We start from the raw sequence: 18,161 nt of genomic DNA, 5'->3' as shown, positions 1-18,161 counted from the left end.
CCAACCAACATTCCCTCCCCTCCCCCTCCTGGTGCCCCTTGAAGTTGGCTTGAGGGCAGGGGGAGGGTCCACCCCACCAGATGAAGGAGGTCCTTCCATCTGGAAAATGGGAATGCTTGCAAAGGTTTACTTGAAGATGAATGCTACATAGATAATAAAATTATTGTTTTATGGAGTTGCCCCACACAAAGATTAACACCCATCATTAAAATACACAACAAAATTGTTACAGAAAAGAACAGAGCAATGTTTAGACGATCATCTTTATGGTCTCTTTTTCCCTTAGGGTCCAGTGTGCTTTGAAGACGTAGCTGTTCCTTTCACAGAGGAGGACTGGGCTTTGCTGGATCCTGACCAGAGAGCTCTGCAGAAGGAAGTCAAGGAGGAGAATCCTGGGATCGTGGCCTCTCTGGTAAGGCTCCCTGCTGGATCATAAGATCAGTTTTGAATTTCCATACAGATCTCTGAAGGACAAACCTCCTCTATTTTGAGGGAGCCCCATAGCGCCACCTGCAGCATCTGAGATGTTAACCCACCCACAACTCTCCATAGGAGATGCATCTCCTGTTCTGTCTGGGAATATTCTTCCACCAGTCCTGCCTTTTCAAACCAGGATGAGGCTGCTCTGAGCTTTCCAGGCCTTCTTCAGTGTAGGCTTCAGAGATCTTTTTCCCTTTCTACATTTGTCTGGCTTCATTCTGTTGGTGAATCTAATTTTCCATGAAATATTTCCTACAGGGGACTATTTAGAATGTGGAAAAAGCTTCACCTGGGAAACCAGTCTCAATTTTTAGTTCTTCATAAACCGTATCCCAGAAGCCGTTGATTTTATCACATAGCCACCACATATGCAGAAGGGTCCTCTCTACTTGGTTACACCTCCAACGTAATTTTGATTTTTTAAAATACATTTTACATATCTTGGTTGGTGTTATATACCATCTATAAAACATCTTTATCAAATTTTCTGTTATTGCCTCACAAGCCGTAAAATTCCAACTCTCCTTCCATCATTTTCCCCATGATGTTATTACTTGAATAGGTTTCCCTAAATCCATAGCCAATTTGATCATTACCGCCTTTACCTGTTCATCCATATCCTTCCACGCCAATAATGTTCCATACATTTTAGAAATTACTTTTGGTTTGTTTTGTAATACAGTGGTGCCCCGCAAGACGAACGCCTCGCAAGACGGAAAACCCGCTAGACGAAAGGGTTTTCCGTTTTGGAGGCGCTTCGCAAAACAAATGTCCCTATGGGCTTGATTCGCAAGACGAAAATGTCTTGCGAGTTCCTGCGGGTTTTTTCCCCTCCCCCCCTTTTCCTAAGCCCTAAGCCGCTTATCAGCTGATCCGCTAAAAGCCGCTAAACCGCTAATAGCGCTAATCCGCTAAGCTGTCAATGGGCTTGCTTCGCAAGACGAAAAAACCGCTATACAAAGAGCCTCACGGAACGGATTAATTTCGTCTTGCGAGGCACCACTGTAATCCTTTATCCAATACTGAAATTGCAAAACCCTTTTTCTTGACAGATATGAAGACCTCATTTATTTGGTGATACTGGATCCACCCTGTTAGGTGGTGTTTTATTTCCTCCCGCAGTTTGTTTGTTTTTTTATAATATATTTATTAGGTTTTACAGAAAGAAGAAACACATAACAACCACAGAAATAAAGAAAAACAAAGACAGTCAAAAATACATATAAAACAGATAAGAAAGCCAAAATGTAGAATAAAATAAGTTCCATTCATCAAAAAGAAAAAGTTTAAAATAAAAACTCCAACCTTTAAATTCATACTTGCAAAACTTTCTTTCTTGACTTCCTCATGCCTCCCTTTTTTGTGTTCCTCTTTACCCAATCAGATACAGCAAATCCTTACCCTCTTTCATAACTCATTTCTAATTATTAAAGTCATTCTATTATGTCTCCAATCTTTCCTCCTTATGTTTAAACGCCTTTAACATATTGTTTACTTTTAACATAATATAACTTTAGTCTTTCACCATTCTTCAATTTACATTTTTTACATAACTTTTAAACCTGTATCACTAATGCCATATTATTTTTAATACCAACATCATTTTAGCATTCATAAATTTTACAGTGTTTCTGCAAATAGTCTTTAAACTTCTTCCAGTCCTCTTCCACCACTTCTTCTCCCAGGTCTCGGATTCTGCCAGTCATTTCTGCCATCTCCATTGTCAGGGTTTCTGGGAGAAGTGAGGAGATGGCAGAGGAGACGGAAAGCGAGTGGGAGGAGGGAGAGAGAGACGAGGAAGAAGATGACGGAATTCGAAGGGAATCTATGAGCCTAAGCAGTGAGTCAGAGGATTCCCAAAAGGGAGCTAGCATGATCAGGCGAAAAGCAGGAGAAGAGAGAAGCTGTGAAAAGTCAGGAAAGGAGGGGAGAAAGCCCAGTGAAGCACAGACGCTGTCAGAGGGGTCTCAGCCGGAACGGAGTAAAGGGGGTGGAGTTGTCAGCCTCTCGGAGGGAGGAGGAACAGGAGAAAACAGAGAGAGGGGGTTGGAGCAAGGTGTTCAGCCGGAAAGGGTAGAGAGTGGAACAGGGGGCAGTATAGAGGACGAAGGAAAGGTCAAAAGCAACGTACGCGCGCCAAGTTCAAACATAGAGGCGCGCGGAAGTGGGGAAAGCTCAGAGGAGGAGCCCGGCCCCAAAGCCAGAAGGAGGGGGCAGGAGGCGGCAGAGGATTCAGCCTCAGGCGAATCCCGGAAAGAGAGAACCCAGGGGGGCAGAAAGACCCTGCGGAAAAGAAAGGAGAGGAAGAGGTGGTCTAGAGCCAGGCTATTAAGTTGGTGTGGAGGAGGGGAGGAGTCAGAGGGGGACTTCGGCGGTCTAACGTGACAGACGTACAGCCACAATGCTGAACTGTGAAAGAAGCAATTATCTTCAATAAACTTTTCCTGTAAGTAAACTATAACGGAGTAGGGTCTCTCGTGAGCTGGGACCCACCTGGGTGGCTGTGACAGAAAGTCCCCCTCTCTCTGAAAGCAAAAATTTTTTTTTGCGAAGCTCACGAACGGGGCAGCCATGAGTGCTGAGGAACAGCTGGCTGCACTCCGGGATCAGATTACCACTCTCACAACGGCAGTCATTGCTTCGCAGAAGAAGAATGCTGACTTGGAGAAAGCGTGCCAGGATTTGCAAGCAAGGTGGGAAAATGCGGACAAGGCGGGGACCCCGGGCTCCAGAGCGGAGGGCATTGCGCTTGGAAGGAGGGGGGGTGCCCTAGTTTCGCATTTTAATGGCAACTTGCAAGACTATCCCAACTTCAGGGCAGATGTCGTGTATGCACTGCATTTACTCCGTCATGATTTTAGAGATGAGGAGGAGAGAGTGGGATTTATTGTTTCGCACCTGCATGGGGAGGCCAGGGCTTGGCTACGCAATCTGTGGCGCGAAGATGGACCAGCCCGTCGCAATGCAGATGCGTTTATCAAGGCAATGGATGCTTGTTTTCAATCCTCTGTGGATAAGGACATTGCGCGCCGGCAGATGCACGGGCTGAGGCAGGGGAGAGCCACTGTACGCCAATATCATTCTAAATTTTTTGCATTGCTCACCGCCTTAGATTGGCCGAAGGACAGTCTACCGGTCAGGGATCTTTTTTGGGAGGGATTGAGCCCCTCCGTCAAGGATGAGATCGCAAGGGGGGACAGACCCCAGACCCTGGAAGACGTGGTGCAACGGGCTTTGGCTATAGGAATTCGACATGAGGGACGTCCGTGGCACGAGGAGGGGGGGCCCCAAGCGCGCGCGCAAGCAAAAGCTCTCCCTTTTGTGCACAGGGATTTCAGCCGTGCGCACCCCTCACCAATGGGGAAGGAAGGCGAAGAGCCAATGGAGATTGGTGGTGCTAGGGCTCAAAAGCCATCCCAGAGCCCCATCCCTGCTGCAGCCAAAGCGAAGCCTCCTAGAGGGACCAGGAAGTGTTACATCTGCGACAGTGCACACCATATGGCGAAAGAGTGCCCCCAGAGGCTCCAGAAGCACACTGCAGCACTAGCAACTGTGACAGCAGAGGTGCAATCAGAGGAGCAGCTTCAGGGAAACTGCAGTGCCTGGCTGGAAGCAGAGCTACTGGGGCTCAGCCAGGCGGATCTGTAGAGAAGTCCCCAGCATCCTTGCAGCGCATGGACCCTTTACCTCCCAAACCAGCAGTTTTACTCACAGCAACACTCCAGCTGCCTGATGGGCGACTTCTCGAGGTTCCAACAACCATCGATTCGGGAAGCAACGCCGATTTCGTGGGATTAGAGTTCGTCAAGCAGCATAACATAGCGCTCCTGCCTGCAACGACGCCTCTGAACGTGGTCACGGTAGACGGCAGGAAGTTGCTGGGGGGGCAAGTGGTGCAGCAAACCCCTCCCATGATGATGCAAATTGGAGACCATCGAGAGCTTATTAGTTTCAATGTCACCCACTTATCGGACACGCCCATCGTGTTGGGCATGAGTTGGCTGGACAGGCACAGTCCCGCGGTTGCTTGGTACCAGAGGCAGATCACCTTTTGTTCATCGTATTGCGCCCAGAATTGCATCCAAACCGATCAAGGAGGAGAAGCCGAACAGCAGCTGCATCTGAGTATGGTGCAAGCGGTTCCTCACAAGTACGCGGAGTTCTTGGAGGTTTTCTGCGAAAAGGAAGCTGACAAATTGCCGCCTCACAGACCTTACGACTGCGCGATTGACTTAGTGCCAGGCGCGCAGTTGCCAACTGCCAAGCTGTACTCCATGTCGGAAGACGAGCTGCAAGAGCTTCGGGAGTTCATAGAACACAACCTCAAGCGCGGATTCATCCAGGAATCTAAAGCAGCGGGAGGCAGTCCTGTTTTCTTTGTGAAAAAGAAAGACACGCCCCAGAAGAGGCTCATTGTGGACTACCGGTTCATAAACAGACTAACTAAGCCCAAGGCCTTCCCCATGCCCAAAATTGACGACCTTTTGGCTACAGTCAGGAGGGGGAAGATTTTTACCAAGCTGGATTTACGTGGAGCTTACAACCTCATCCGCATCAGGAAGGGCGACGAGTGGAAGACGGCCATGTTCACTCCTTTGGGCACGTACGAATACAGAGTTATGCCCTTCGGTCTACAAAATGGCAGCCATGTTTTCCAAGCATTCATGCATCACGTCCTGGCAGGTCTCCTCTACAAGAAGTGTGTCTGTTTTCTCGACGATATCCTGATTTTCTCGGAATCGCCAGAGGATCACGATAAGGACGTGAAGGAAGTTCTGCAGAGGCTGAAGGAACACAGGCTGTACGCCAAGTTGGAGAAGTGCCAGTTTGATGTGAGAGAGGTAGATTTCCTTGGCTACAAGCTGTCCGACGAGGGACTGGCCATGGACAAGACTAAAGTCCAAGCGCTGTTGGACTGGAAGAGCCCTCGAAATCGGAAGGAGGTCCAGAGGTTCATCGGCTTTGCCAATTTTTATCGCAAGTTTATTAAAGGTTTTGCAAACGCGACGGCGGCAATCACTGACACCCTCAGTTCCAAGAAGAAGAAGTTCGTCTGGACCGAACAAGCAGAGCGATCCTTTCGGAAGCTTAAAAGCCTTTTCGCCTCCGAGGAGCAGCTGCTGCACGTGAATCCTGGCAGGCCCATGCGGGTAGAGACAGATGCATCAGACAGAGCAGTTGGGGCCGTCCTCTTGCAAGAGGATTCGCAAGGCAACTGGAGACCGGGTGCATTCTACTCCCGGAAGCTCAGCAAGACGGAGCGCAACTACACCATATGGGACAGGGAGTTGTTGGCCATTCATGCAGCTTTCAAAGCGTGGCGACACTTCTTGATAGGAGCCAAGCACACGGTGCAGGTCCGCACGGATCACAAGAACTTGGAGTATTGGCGGACGGCTAAATTGCAAACCCAACGACACATGCGCTGGGCGGAATTCTTTGCGGATTTCGATTTCAAAATAGAATACATCCCTGGAGACTCCAATGTTATAGCAGACGCGCTGTCCCGAAAGCCTCAATACCTGGAGGAAGTAGCTCCAATCGCAGCAAAGTACATTTTCGCACCGCAGGCGTGGACGTGCGCTACCATCGCAGTCGACCTGGACGCGGTGCGACGCGTGCTGCAAGAGGATCAGTTTGCACAATCCAAGATGGAGGAGCTCCGCAGAGGGTCGCCTGACAACAATGAGTTTCAGTTGCAGGATGGACTTTTGACTCGCAAGGGCGCCCTTTACGTGCCCACCGACGAGCTTCGCGCCACGGTTTTGCAACAATTGCACGATGCCCCGAGTGCGGGCCATTTCGGCAAAGAGAAGACGATGGAGTTGGTGGCAAGGGACTTTTGGTGGCCCCAGATGAGAGGAGAGGTGGCGGACTACGTAGCCAGGTGCGATATCTGCCAGAGGTCCAAACCAGTGCATCAGAAGCAGGCGGGATTGTTAGAACCGCTGGAGACACCGCAGCAACCGTGGGAGAGGGTAGCGTTGGACTTTGTTACAGACCTGCCCAGCTCCAGAGGTAAGACGGCGGTGTTAGTGGTTGTGGACTTGTTCACCAAGATGGCGCACTTCATTCCTTGTGCCAAGGTGGCGACGGCAGAACAGACCGCAAAGCTCTTCATCGATCACGTCTTCAGAGTGCATGGACTACCGCAGTCCGTCTTGTCCGACAGGGGGCGCCAATTTGTTTCCACTTTCTGGCGGAAGCTTCTGGGCATCTTGCACGTCAAGATCAACCTGACGTCGGCGAGGCATCCACAGACCAACGGTCAAGCGGAGAGGGTCAACGCGATCATGCAGCAGTACCTACGGTGTTACGCCAACCAGCGACCCGCGGCGTGGGTGGACTACCTGCCGATGGCTGAGTTCGCCTACAACAACACGAAGCACGCATCCACCGGGGTGACGCCTTTCTTCGCGAACTATGGACGTCATCCCAGAACCTTCCCGAGCTTTACAGCACCTGAAGGGGGGGGACCTCAAAATGCCGACCAGTTTGCAGCAGAGTTGCAAGAGGTGCACGAGGAGCTGCGGAGACATTTGGAGCTGGCAAAGCAGGCGTATAAGGTGCAAGCCGATAAACACAGAAGGGCGGGGGAAGACATTCAGGTTGGGGACTGGGTATGGTTAGCAGCCCACGCGATGCCGGCCAGGTCGTTGGCCAAAAAGAAGTTAGAACACAGGCAGCTAGGACCATATCAAGTTGAGGCTAAGATCAATCCGGTGGCTTTTCGCCTAGCCCTTCCGGAGGGCTCCAGGGTGCACCCGGTCTTTCATAGGTCGGTGCTCACTCCCTACAAAGCCCCACACAGGTTTCAAGAGTCAGGAGCACCTCCAGAGCCACGTAGAAGGGCGCCTGAGGGAGGGGAGTCGCCAAGACCAGAACCTCTTAATGAGGTCACAGAGATACTGGATTCACGATGGGGGGAGGAGGGAGTTGAATATTTTCTCGCCAGGGAAGGCACTCCAGTCTCTGCAAATAGCTGGGTGCCGGGTTACGCTTTGGACGAACCCCTGTTGAAGGAGGAGTTTCATGCAATTTTTCCGCACAAACCCATGCCCGAGGAGTATTTTGATGATTGGCTTTTCACGCCCACTTTGTCGGGCAGCACGTTCGGGGGTTTCTCCTCGCCCGAGGGCTCTACGCCCAAAACAAGCCCGACCAGGGATCCCCGCCTGGGGGGGGGAGAGACAAACCCTTATTGGTGGGTGGATCAGCCAAGGGAGGTATGGAGTCAGAGGTGGATGATAGGTCCTTGGCAGGCAGCGCCAGGAGAAGCAGTGAGGGAGGAAGAGACTGTGATGCCTTCAGGGGGGGAACCCGAGTTCGAACACACGTATACGGAGCTGCCAGAGGAGAAGATTGACGTGGACACCCGGTATCCTGAACCGACCCAGGAAGAACCACATTTCCCTCAACCTGCACCCAGCGACCGGGAGGGGGGAAGGGGGGGCTTCGAGGGGGGGATGGATGTCAGGGTTTCTGGGAGAAGTGAGGAGATGGCAGAGGAGACGGAAAGCGAGTGGGAGGAGGGAGAGAGAGACGAGGAAGAAGATGACGGAATTCGAAGGGAATCTATGAGCCTAAGCAGTGAGTCAGAGGATTCCCAAAAGGGAGCTAGCATGATCAGGCGAAAAGCAGGAGAAGAGAGAAGCTGTGAAAAGTCAGGAAAGGAGGGGAGAAAGCCCAGTGAAGCACAGACGCTGTCAGAGGGGTCTCAGCCGGAACGGAGTAAAGGGGGTGGAGTTGTCAGCCTCTCGGAGGGAGGAGGAACAGGAGAAAACAGAGAGAGGGGGTTGGAGCAAGGTGTTCAGCCGGAAAGGGTAGAGAGTGGAACAGGGGGCAGTATAGAGGACGAAGGAAAGGTCAAAAGCAACGTACGCGCGCCAAGTTCAAACATAGAGGCGCGCGGAAGTGGGGAAAGCTCAGAGGAGGAGCCCGGCCCCAAAGCCAGAAGGAGGGGGCAGGAGGCGGGAGAGGATTCAGCCTCAGGCGAATCCCGGAAAGAGAGAACCCAGGGGGGCAGAAAGACCCTGCGGAAAAGAAAGGAGAGGAAGAGGTGGTCTAGAGCCAGGCTATTAAGTTGGTGTGGAGGAGGGGAGGAGTCAGAGGGGGACTTCGGCGGTCTAACGTGACAGACGTACAGCCACAATGCTGAACTGTGAAAGAAGCAATTATCTTCAATAAACTTTTCCTGTAAGTAAACTATAACGGAGTAGGGTCTCTCGTGAGCTGGGACCCACCTGGGTGGCTGTGACATCCATGTAGTCTATTACTGCCATTCTTTCAAGGTGGGCAAATCTTGTGTCTTCCAATGCTTTGCGATAAGTGTTCTTGCTGCTGTTGTTGCATACATAAAAAACCTTCTATCTTTCTTTAACACCAATTGGCCAACTATGCCCAGGAGAAAGGCCTCTGGTTTCTTAAGGAAGGTATATTTAAGTACCTTTTTCAGTTCATTATATATCATCTCCCAGAAAGCCTTAATCTTCGGGCACGTCCACCAAAGGTGAAAGAATGTACCCTCAGTTTCTTTACATTTCCAACATTTATTATCAGGCAAGTGATAAATTTTAGCAAGCTTGACTGGGGTCATGTACCACCTATAAATCATTTTCATAATATTCTCTCTTAAGGCATTACATGCCGTAAACTTCATACCGGTGGTCCACAACTTTTCCCAGTCAGCAAACATAATGTTATGACCAATGTCCTGTGCCCATTTAATCATTGCTGATTTAACTCTTTCATCCTGTGTATTCCATTTTAACAGCAAGTTATACATTCTTGAAAGAATCTTAGTTTTAGGTTCTAACAATTCTGTTTCCAATTTCGATTTTTCCACCTGGAAGCCCAATTTTTTGTCCATATTATAGGCCTCTCTTATTTGATAATAATGAAGCCAATCTCACACTTTATCTTTTAATTTCTCAAAACTCTGCAGTTTCAATTTATCTCCTTCTTGTTCTAATATCTCCCAATATTTCGGCCATTTGGCCTCCATATTGAGTCTGTTCAGAGCCTTTGCCTCCATGGGTGACAACCACCTTGGGGTCTTACTTTCCAGTAAATCTTTGTACCTTATCCAGACATTAAATAATGCTTTCCTGACAATATGGTGTTTGAAAGCTTTGTGCGCTTTAACCTTGTCGTACCACAAATATGCATGCCATCCAAAAGCATTGTTAAAACCTTCCAAGTCCAAAATGTCAGTGTTCTCAAGAAGCAGCCAGTCATTCAACCAGCAGAAAGCTGCTGATTCATAGTAAAGTTTAAAGTCTGGCAGGGCAAATCCCCCTCTTTCCTTCACATCAGTTAATATTTTAAATTTTATTCTGGGCTTTTTGCCCTGCCAGACAAATCTAGAGATATCTCTCTGCCACTTCTTGAAACAATCCATCTTGTCCACAATCTGCAAAGTTTGAAACAAAAATAACATTTTTGGCAATACGTTCATCTTTATAACTGCAATTCGACCCAACAAGGAAAGCTTCAGTTTGGACCATATTTCTAAATCTTTTTTAACTTCTATCCAACATTTCTCATAATTGTCAAATAAATTCAAGTTTTTAGCTGTCATATTAATCCCCAGATATTTCATATTTCCTCCCGCAGTTTGGTCAGACTCATGCTGGTAGCTTCGAGAACACTATCCAGCCATCTTGTCCTCTGTCGTCCCCTTCTCCTTGTGCCCTCCATCTTTCCCAACATCAGGGTCTTTTCCAGGGAGTCTTCTCTTCTCATGAGGTGGCCAAAGTATTGGAGCCTCAGCTTCATGATCTGTCCTTCCAGTGAGCACTCAGGGCTGATTTCCTTCAGAATGGAGAGGTTTGATCTTCTTGCAGTCCATGGGACTCTCAAGAGTCTCCTCCAGCACCATAACTCAAAAGCATCAATTCTTTGGCGATCAGCCTTCTTTATGGTCCAGCTCTCACTTCCATACATCACTACTGGGGTCAAATCATAGCTTTAACTATACGGAGCTCTGTTGGCAAGGTGATGTCTCTGCTTTTTAAGATGCTGTCTAGGTTTGTCATTGCTTTTCTCCCAAGAAGCAGGCATCTTTTAATTTCGTGACTGCTGTCACCATCTGCAGTGATCATGGAGCCCAAGAAAGTAAAATCTCTCACTGCCTCCATTTCTTCCCCTTCTATTTGCCAGGAGGTGATGGGCCCAGTGGCCATGATCTTCGTTTTTTTGATGTTGAGCTTCAGACCATATTTTGCGCTCTCCTCTTTCACCCTCATTAAAAGGTTCTTTAATTCCTCCTCACTTTCTGCCATCAAGGTTGTGTCATCTGCATATCTGAGGTTGTTGATATTTCTTCCGACAATCTTAATTCCGGCTAGGGATTCATCCAGCCCAGCCTTTCGCATGATGTATTCTGCATATAAGTTAAATAAGCAGGGGGACAATATACAGCCTTGTCATACTCCTTTCCCATTTTTGAACCAATCAGTTGTTCCATATCCAGTTCTAACTGTAGCTTCTTGTCCCACATAGAGATTTCTCAGGAGACAGATGAGGTGATCAGGCACTCCCATTTCTTTAAGAACTTGCCATAGTTTGCTGTGGTCGACACAGTCAAAGGCTTTTGCATAGTCAATGAAGCAGAAGTAGATGTCTTTCTGGAACTCTAGCTTTCTCCATAATCCAGCGCATGTTTGCAATTTGGTCTCTGGTTCCTCTGCCTCTTCTAAATCCAGCTTGCACGTCTGGGAGTTCTCTGTCCACATACTGCTTAAGCCTTCCTTGTGGAATTTTAAGCATAACCTTGCTAGCGTGTGAAATGAGTGCAATTGTGCGGTAGTTGGAGCATTCTTTGGCATTGCTCTTCTTTGGGATTGGGATGTAGACTGATCTTCCCCAATCCTCTGGCCACTGCTGAGTTTTCCAAACTTGCTGGCATATTGAGTGTAGCACCTTAACAGCATCATCTTTTGAAATTTTATATACTTCAGCTGGAATATCATCACTTCCACTGGCCTTGTTATTTGCAGTGCTTTCTAAGGCCCATTTAACTTCACTCTCCAGGATGTCTGGCTCAAGGTCAGCAACTACACTACCTTTGCTGTACGAGACATCCATTTCTTTCTGGTATAGTTCCTCTGTGTATTCTTGCCACCTCTTCTTGATGTCTTCTGCTTCTGTTAGGTCCTTACCACTTTTGTCTTTTATTATGGTAATCTTTGAACGAAATGTTCCTTTCATATCTCCAATTTTATTGAACAGATCTCTGGTTTTTCCCATTCTGTTGTTTTCCTCTATTTCTTTGCATTGCTCGTTTAAGAAGGCCTTCTTGTCTCTCCTTGCTGTTCTTTGGAAATCTGCATTCAATTTCCTGTATCTTTCACTATCTCCCTCGCATTTTGCTTGCCTTCTCTCCTCCGCTAATTGTAAGGCCTCGTTGGACAACCACTTTGCTTTCTTGCATTTCCTTTTCATTGGGATGGTTTTAGTTGCTGCCTCCTGTACAATGTTATGAGCCTCCATCCATAGTTCTTCAGGCACTCTGTCCAGCAAATCTAAATCCTTAAACCTGTTCTTCACTTCCACTGTGTTTTCATAAGGGATTTGATTTAGATTGTATCTTACCGGCCCAGTGGTTTTTCCTACTTTCTTCAGTTTAAGCTTGAATTTTGATATAAGAAGCTGATGATCTGAGCCACAGTCAGCTCCAGGTCTTGTTTTTGCTGACTGTCATCTTATTCAACTTAAAACCCGCTACCTGACCAAATTCTTGAATCAGTTCCAATACTCTTTTAGTACTAGATTCTGGCTCCTGTAATGTCAATGCCAAATCATCGGCAAATGCTTTCAGTTTGTACTGTTTAGCTCCAACTTGTATACCTTTAACTGTTTGGTCCCTTCTAATCATGTTTAAAAGAACCTCCAGGACCATTTTTTTTTATAATAATATTTTATTAGAAATTCCAAAGAATTAACAACCAAACAGAAAAAACCACAAAAAGAGCAGACAAACCTCAAAAATCCAAACAATAAAACATCAAAAAAGAAAAAAAATTCAAAAAAGAATACAGAAAAAAGTATAGCATAAAAAAAAACTCTTTCATTTTAATAACTTTCAGAACCTTATTCTCTTTACTTCCACCCGCCTTCCCTTCTTGTATTCTATTTTAAAAATTAATTCAGCAAGATCAAAAAAATAATAATAAAAGAACCTCCAGGACCGATATAAAAAGCAATGGAGAGATTGGGCAACCTTGTCGTGTTCCTTTCTCAATCTTAAATTCTTCCATCACTACATTGTTCACAATTAATTTAGCCTTTTGTTCTGAATAAATTGCACCTATACCATTTTCAAAACCTTGACCAACCCCCATCCCTTGTAGATTTTTCTTCATAAAACTCCAAGAAATATTGTCAAAGGCTTTCTCCGCGTCCACAAATATCAAAACTGCTTTAGTATTAATATTCACTTGTAACTTTTCTAGAATGTTAATTATGTTCCTCGTGTTGTCAGACAAGTGTCTGCCCAGGAGAAAACCAGCTTGGTCTTTATGAATTTCTTCTACTAATACCTTTTTTAATCTTTTAGCCAGAATGTCTGCTAACATTTTATAGTCCACATTAAGCAAAGATATGGGGCGGTAATTCTTAAGCTGTGTCTTTTCAGACTCTAATTTCGGTATAAGTGTGATATAAGCTTCCTTCCACGACTCTGGTGCCCTTTCCCCTTCCAATATTCTGTTACAAACTTCCTTTAATGGCTGTATTATCCATTCTTTCAGAGATCTATAGTATCTTGAAGTCAAACCATCCGGTCCTGGAGATTTACCCAATTGCATATTCTGAATGGCCCCTTCTATCTCTTGCTCAGTTATTTTGTAGTTCAACATTAGCTTATTTTCTTAAGAGATTTTTTGTAATCCATTTATTTTCAAAAAACGATCAATGTCCATTTGTTTCTGGGTTTCCTATGTATATAGTTGTTTAAAATACCTCTGAAAACACTTTCTAATCTCCACTGGATTCTGTATAACCTTTCCTTCTACTTCCAAATTTGTGATAGTGTTAAGTTTCTGTCTTTTTCATTTGCCAAGCCAGCAGTTTTCCACATTTATTTGCCGATTCAAATGTCTTTTGTCTCATCTGTTTAATTTTCCATTCCATTTCCTGATTCATCATTTTCATATATTGTACTTGATATAACTTTATCTCTTTCAGAATCTCCTGTGACTTTGGTTTCACTCTCAGTTTCTTCTCTCCTTCCTTTATTTTCTCCAAAATCTTATCTTTTTTCTCATTTTGGACTCTCTTTTGAATCGCATTCTGTTGTATCAAAAATCCTCTCATGACCGCTTTGCTTGCATCCCAAATTACTCTTTTTTCTACAGTGGAGTTCATATTTATCTCAAAATAGTCTCTCAGAGTTTTTTGGGCCTCCTTAATCACTTCTTCATTCCTAAACAATGTGTCATTCATCCTCCATCTGAAGGAACCAATTGGTGTTAGTTTCAATTCCATCTTTACAGCATTATGGTCGGAGCAAGTTTTAGGGCATATTTCCACTTTCTAGTCTTTGGAGCCAGCCCTCTAGTTGCCCAAATTTGGTCAATTCTTGTCCATGTCATTTTAGCCTCAGAGAAGAAGGTTCCCTCTCTTCCCAGAGGGTTTTTAATTCTCCAAATGTCAACTAAGTCCATATTGTCAGTCATATCAAAGAAAGTCTTTGGTAATCTACCATCCTTGGTGACTACCTGTCTCTGTGCCTTGTCCATATTTGTAGATACCACTCCATTCATATCCCCCATCAAAATCATATTATAGTCCATATAGTCTATCAGAGTCTCATGTAACTTCTTAAAAAATTCCGATTTCCCCTCATTTGGTGCATAGATGCCTAGTATCAAAAAATTCTCTCCTTGTGATTGGATTTCAATTGCCACAAATCTTCCTTGGTCATCTTTAAAGAGAAATTTCGGTGATAGGCTCTCCTTTGCATAAAGTACTACTCTTTTTTTAACTTTGTCTGATGAAATGAATTCATGTCCCAATCTTTTATTTGTCAATATTTTCCTATGTAGCCTTATCACATGTGTTTCTTGTAAACAAATCAAGTCCAATTGTTTTTTTTTAATACATGAAAGACTCTTCGTCTTTTTTCAGGGGAGTTCATCCCATTCACATTCCAGCTTAATATTTGCAGTGCCATGGTATAGTTACTTTAAGTCTCCTCCAACTGCGCCCAGTGCTTGCTCTTGTTCTGTCGGTGGTGTTGGTATCCCTTTCGCTGGGCAGTCCAGTCCAAAAGATAGCTTTGCTATGTCCAGTATAGGTGATCTTCTGTCCAGTGCTCTTTGCTCTAGTCCTCTATCTGGTGATCTTCTGTCCGATGCTCCTGGTTCTTTTCCAAGTCCCTTCTGTAAGTCCTCTTCGTGGTTGCTTAGAAATTTTTCTTTGTCCTCGACTGATCTTATTTTTATTTTCCTTCCTTTAAAGCTAAAGGATAGGCCTTGGGGAAATTCCCACCTGAAGATAATTCTGTTCCTTCTCAGCAGAGCAACCAAATCTCCATAATTGGACCTAAGGTCCAAAAGATATTTCGGGATATCTTTGAATATTTCCACTCTTGTCTGCAATATTTCCAAAGTCTTCTGAAAGTGCCAACCCAAAATTTTATCTCTCTCTTCTTTAGATCGGAGGGTAATCAAACAGTCTCTCACTCTGTTCTTCTTCCCTCCTCTTCCAAGCCTAAAAGCACTCACAATTTTCACCCCTTCTTGTTCCAAATCCAAATTCCAAAACTCTGCAAATTCCTGTGTAAGAAATTCTATCAAACTATCCTCCTCCAATTCAGGTACAGCTCTGATCCTCAAGTTCGTCTGCTTTTCCTTGAGCTCAATCATAGAAAGAGTCAGTTTATGGTCCTCAACTTGTCTCAGTATATCTGGGACTCTCTTTGTTTCCAATTGACTTACCTTAACTTCCACAGCAGCCACTTTTTCCTTAGCTTCCTCTGCAATTTGATGGGTTGAAGCAGATTCCTGTATCAATTTCTGTATGGCTTCTATGTTGGTATTCACCTTTTGTCCCAGACTATTTATACTTTCTGTATTTATGTCAATTTTGGTATTTCCAGCCTCCACCTTCGCATTTGTCTCATCTACTTTCCTGCTGAGATTTTCCAAAGATTCATTTATCTTACCTAGTGCAATCTAAAGCTTCTTCTGATGACATTCCTCTTGGTTTAAGTTGTGTTGGTACAGCTGCAGGTGAGGCAGAAGAACCAGATGCTGACGCTCTTCGCTGCCAAGACTTCTTCTTTTAAAAGTTTCCAATTTGTTCTACTCACGGGTAATGCCTTTTAGAATCCAATTGTTCACAGGAAAAAGTCAGCGCTCTCCGGCAACGGCTATGCGGCTTCACTCCGTGGAAAAAGCAGTCGATTCACAGCACCGCACTGCTCACCCCACTTCGCTCCGGAGCCCCAAAAACGGGTTTCCCCGCGAGTAGGGCAGGCACAAAAGGTGCCCGCTGAATCCCACGTTCACAGGCTTCACCCGCCTGTGATTTCTGAAGGGTCTCCGCCTTCGCCGTGATGGCTAGACCCAATTTTCACGGAGTAAATTCCTCTTAGTCAGAGGAATTCCGCCATTACCGATGGCGCTAACCCGGAAGTTCATTGCTAAGAATTCTAGTACCGTAATAAAAAGTAGAGGCGAAAGGGGGCAGCCTTGCCTGGTCCCCTTACTTATTTTACTTCTCTTATTTCACTATTTAGTATCAATTTGGCTCTCTGATTTCAATATTTTGCCTCAACACCCCTAAGAATATTTTCTCTAAGTCATGTTTTTTCTGTAGTTTTTTTCATGGAGCTCCAAGAGATGTTGTCAAATACCTTTTGCCTGTCTATCAGCATCAAAATGCCTTTTTTATCTGATCTTGCTTCTAAATATTCTAAAATATCAATTATTTTTCTCATTTTATTGTTCATGTATCTGCCTGGTAAGAAGCCAGCCTGATCTCTGTGTATTATTTCATTCAATACTTTTTTTTAACCTGTTGGCTAGGATGTTAGCAAATATTTTATAATCATTATTGAACAATGATATAGGTCTATAATTTTTGATTAGTGTTGGATCTGCTCCTTGTTTGGCTATCAGTGTGATAAATGCTTCTTCCCATGATTTTGGTATTCTTCCTTCTTTTAAAATTCCGTTCAGTACTGTTTCATTGGTTCTGATAATATATCTTCTAACTTCTTATGAAATGCCGCCGATAATCCATCCTTACCTGGGGACTTTCCTATCTTTGCTTTTGAGATTGCTGCACCTCCATCATCGCTGTTGGTACATTTAGTTGTTCTATTTTCCAATCTGCTATTGTTGGGAGTCTATTTTGTGCTATGTGTCTTTCCATTTCCTCTTGGTCTTCTTCTTTTGCACGGTAAAACTTCCTATAGTGATTTAATTTTTCTTTGCATATTTCTTTAGGATCTTCAATTATTTTTCATTTCTCTATTACTCTCTCTTCTTATTTTTTCTTTAATTGCCACGCAAGTAGCCTACCTGATTTTTTGGAACCACTAGAGAGGTATAGAAATGGGGCTTCTGTTGGGAAGGGGCTGCCCCATTTGTGCTTCTCCAGGGGCAGGAGAATATCTAGGGCAGGAGAATCCCTGCAGGGCCTCTGAGGCTCCCTTTCCTTCTTCCTCTCTCCCAGGACCCTGCAGCTTCTTTTGGCTCCTTGACTCCTCAGGAAGGATAAAAGGGATGGATTCTGCAAACCTAGTGAAAATGGAAGGGGGAGGATGGACGGATGACCTGGTCAGGTTGTCTCCTGCGTCCCTCCACTCAACCTCTGAGCGTTCCCTCCCGAGGACCTCCGAGAGATCTGGTGAGTCCCAGGGGAGGGAAGATGGGGACATGGAGGGATGGAGCCGGAGAGTAATTGGGGTGGGGGGGGGAGGCAGGCGGATGTATGGGGCCAAGATGGCGTCTGGCACTCTTCTTAGCTGCGCCACTGCTGTCCGTGCCGGTAAAAACCTCCTCCAGCCTCTTTGGCCCTCTTAGCAGAGTTTACACAGCGGGGAAAACTGTTGCTTGTGTGGGTAATAACTCAGGCTGCACGCAGGCTTCTTGCTTATCTCCAACAGTCTTTTATTGCGTAGAATAACATCGTAAATTCAGCCCGGCGAAAAACCAGACATGCTCTCCGCTTCTCAGCAAAAGTGAAAGAAGACACACAGAGAAACACTCCCCTCTGTGAACATAGCCACGCCTCAGAATGTGAGACGTCACTCAGAACTGTTTAACCCTGTAAGTTCTGATTCTCCTCACAGGATGGAGATGGAGAAGGGGAGCACCTTTTCGGGCTCCCCCACCTACCTGCCTGCCTGCCTGCTCCTTTTGTCATCTGCAGGCAATTTGAGCCAGGAATAGATCACAGCTCCCCGCCCGCCGCAATGAATTGGCAGCTCTAAATATCTAAAACCAGTTCTGTGATCTGAATGCCCTGCCAATGCCAGACAACTCACTGATCCCTGCTTTACAGTCTGAATGCAGATGGGGCCTCTGTGTGTTGTCTTTTTCTTTTTGGAATAACTTCTTATTTGCTTTTAAAAACAAGGATCATAGGACTAATAAATGATACAAATATGAAGACTAAGTCTTCGCATGCCATTTGCGTGTTGTTTTTTCTTCTGTTCGCATTTGATT

At 45.5% G+C, this 18,161-nt stretch overlaps 1 protein-coding gene across 13 annotated transcripts in view; it reads left to right on the top strand.

The window, feature by feature from the left end:
• LOC309334648 (uncharacterized protein) overlaps positions 1 to 18,161 on the top strand; it is a 193,453-nt gene that overhangs the window by 172,519 nt on the left and 2,773 nt on the right. For 2 of the 13 annotated variants that reach the window (XM_081849120.1, XM_081849119.1), the window contains exon 5: positions 17,167 to 17,340. The exons of the other annotated variants lie outside the window; for them this stretch is intronic. In XM_081849120.1, coding sequence (XP_081705246.1) covers positions 17,217 to 17,340 — 124 coding nt within the window. In that variant the 5' untranslated portion in view covers positions 17,167 to 17,216. The remainder of the gene's footprint in view (positions 1 to 17,166; positions 17,341 to 18,161) is intronic. 13 annotated transcript variants of the gene reach the window in all.

Source organism: Podarcis erhardii, assembly GCF_964252035.2.
Source record: "Podarcis erhardii genome assembly, chromosome: 2".
Lineage (NCBI taxonomy): Eukaryota > Metazoa > Chordata > Lepidosauria > Squamata > Lacertidae > Podarcis > Podarcis erhardii.
The sequence above is the reverse complement of the archived record's forward strand: the minus strand, read 5'-3'. Positions and strand labels throughout refer to the sequence as shown.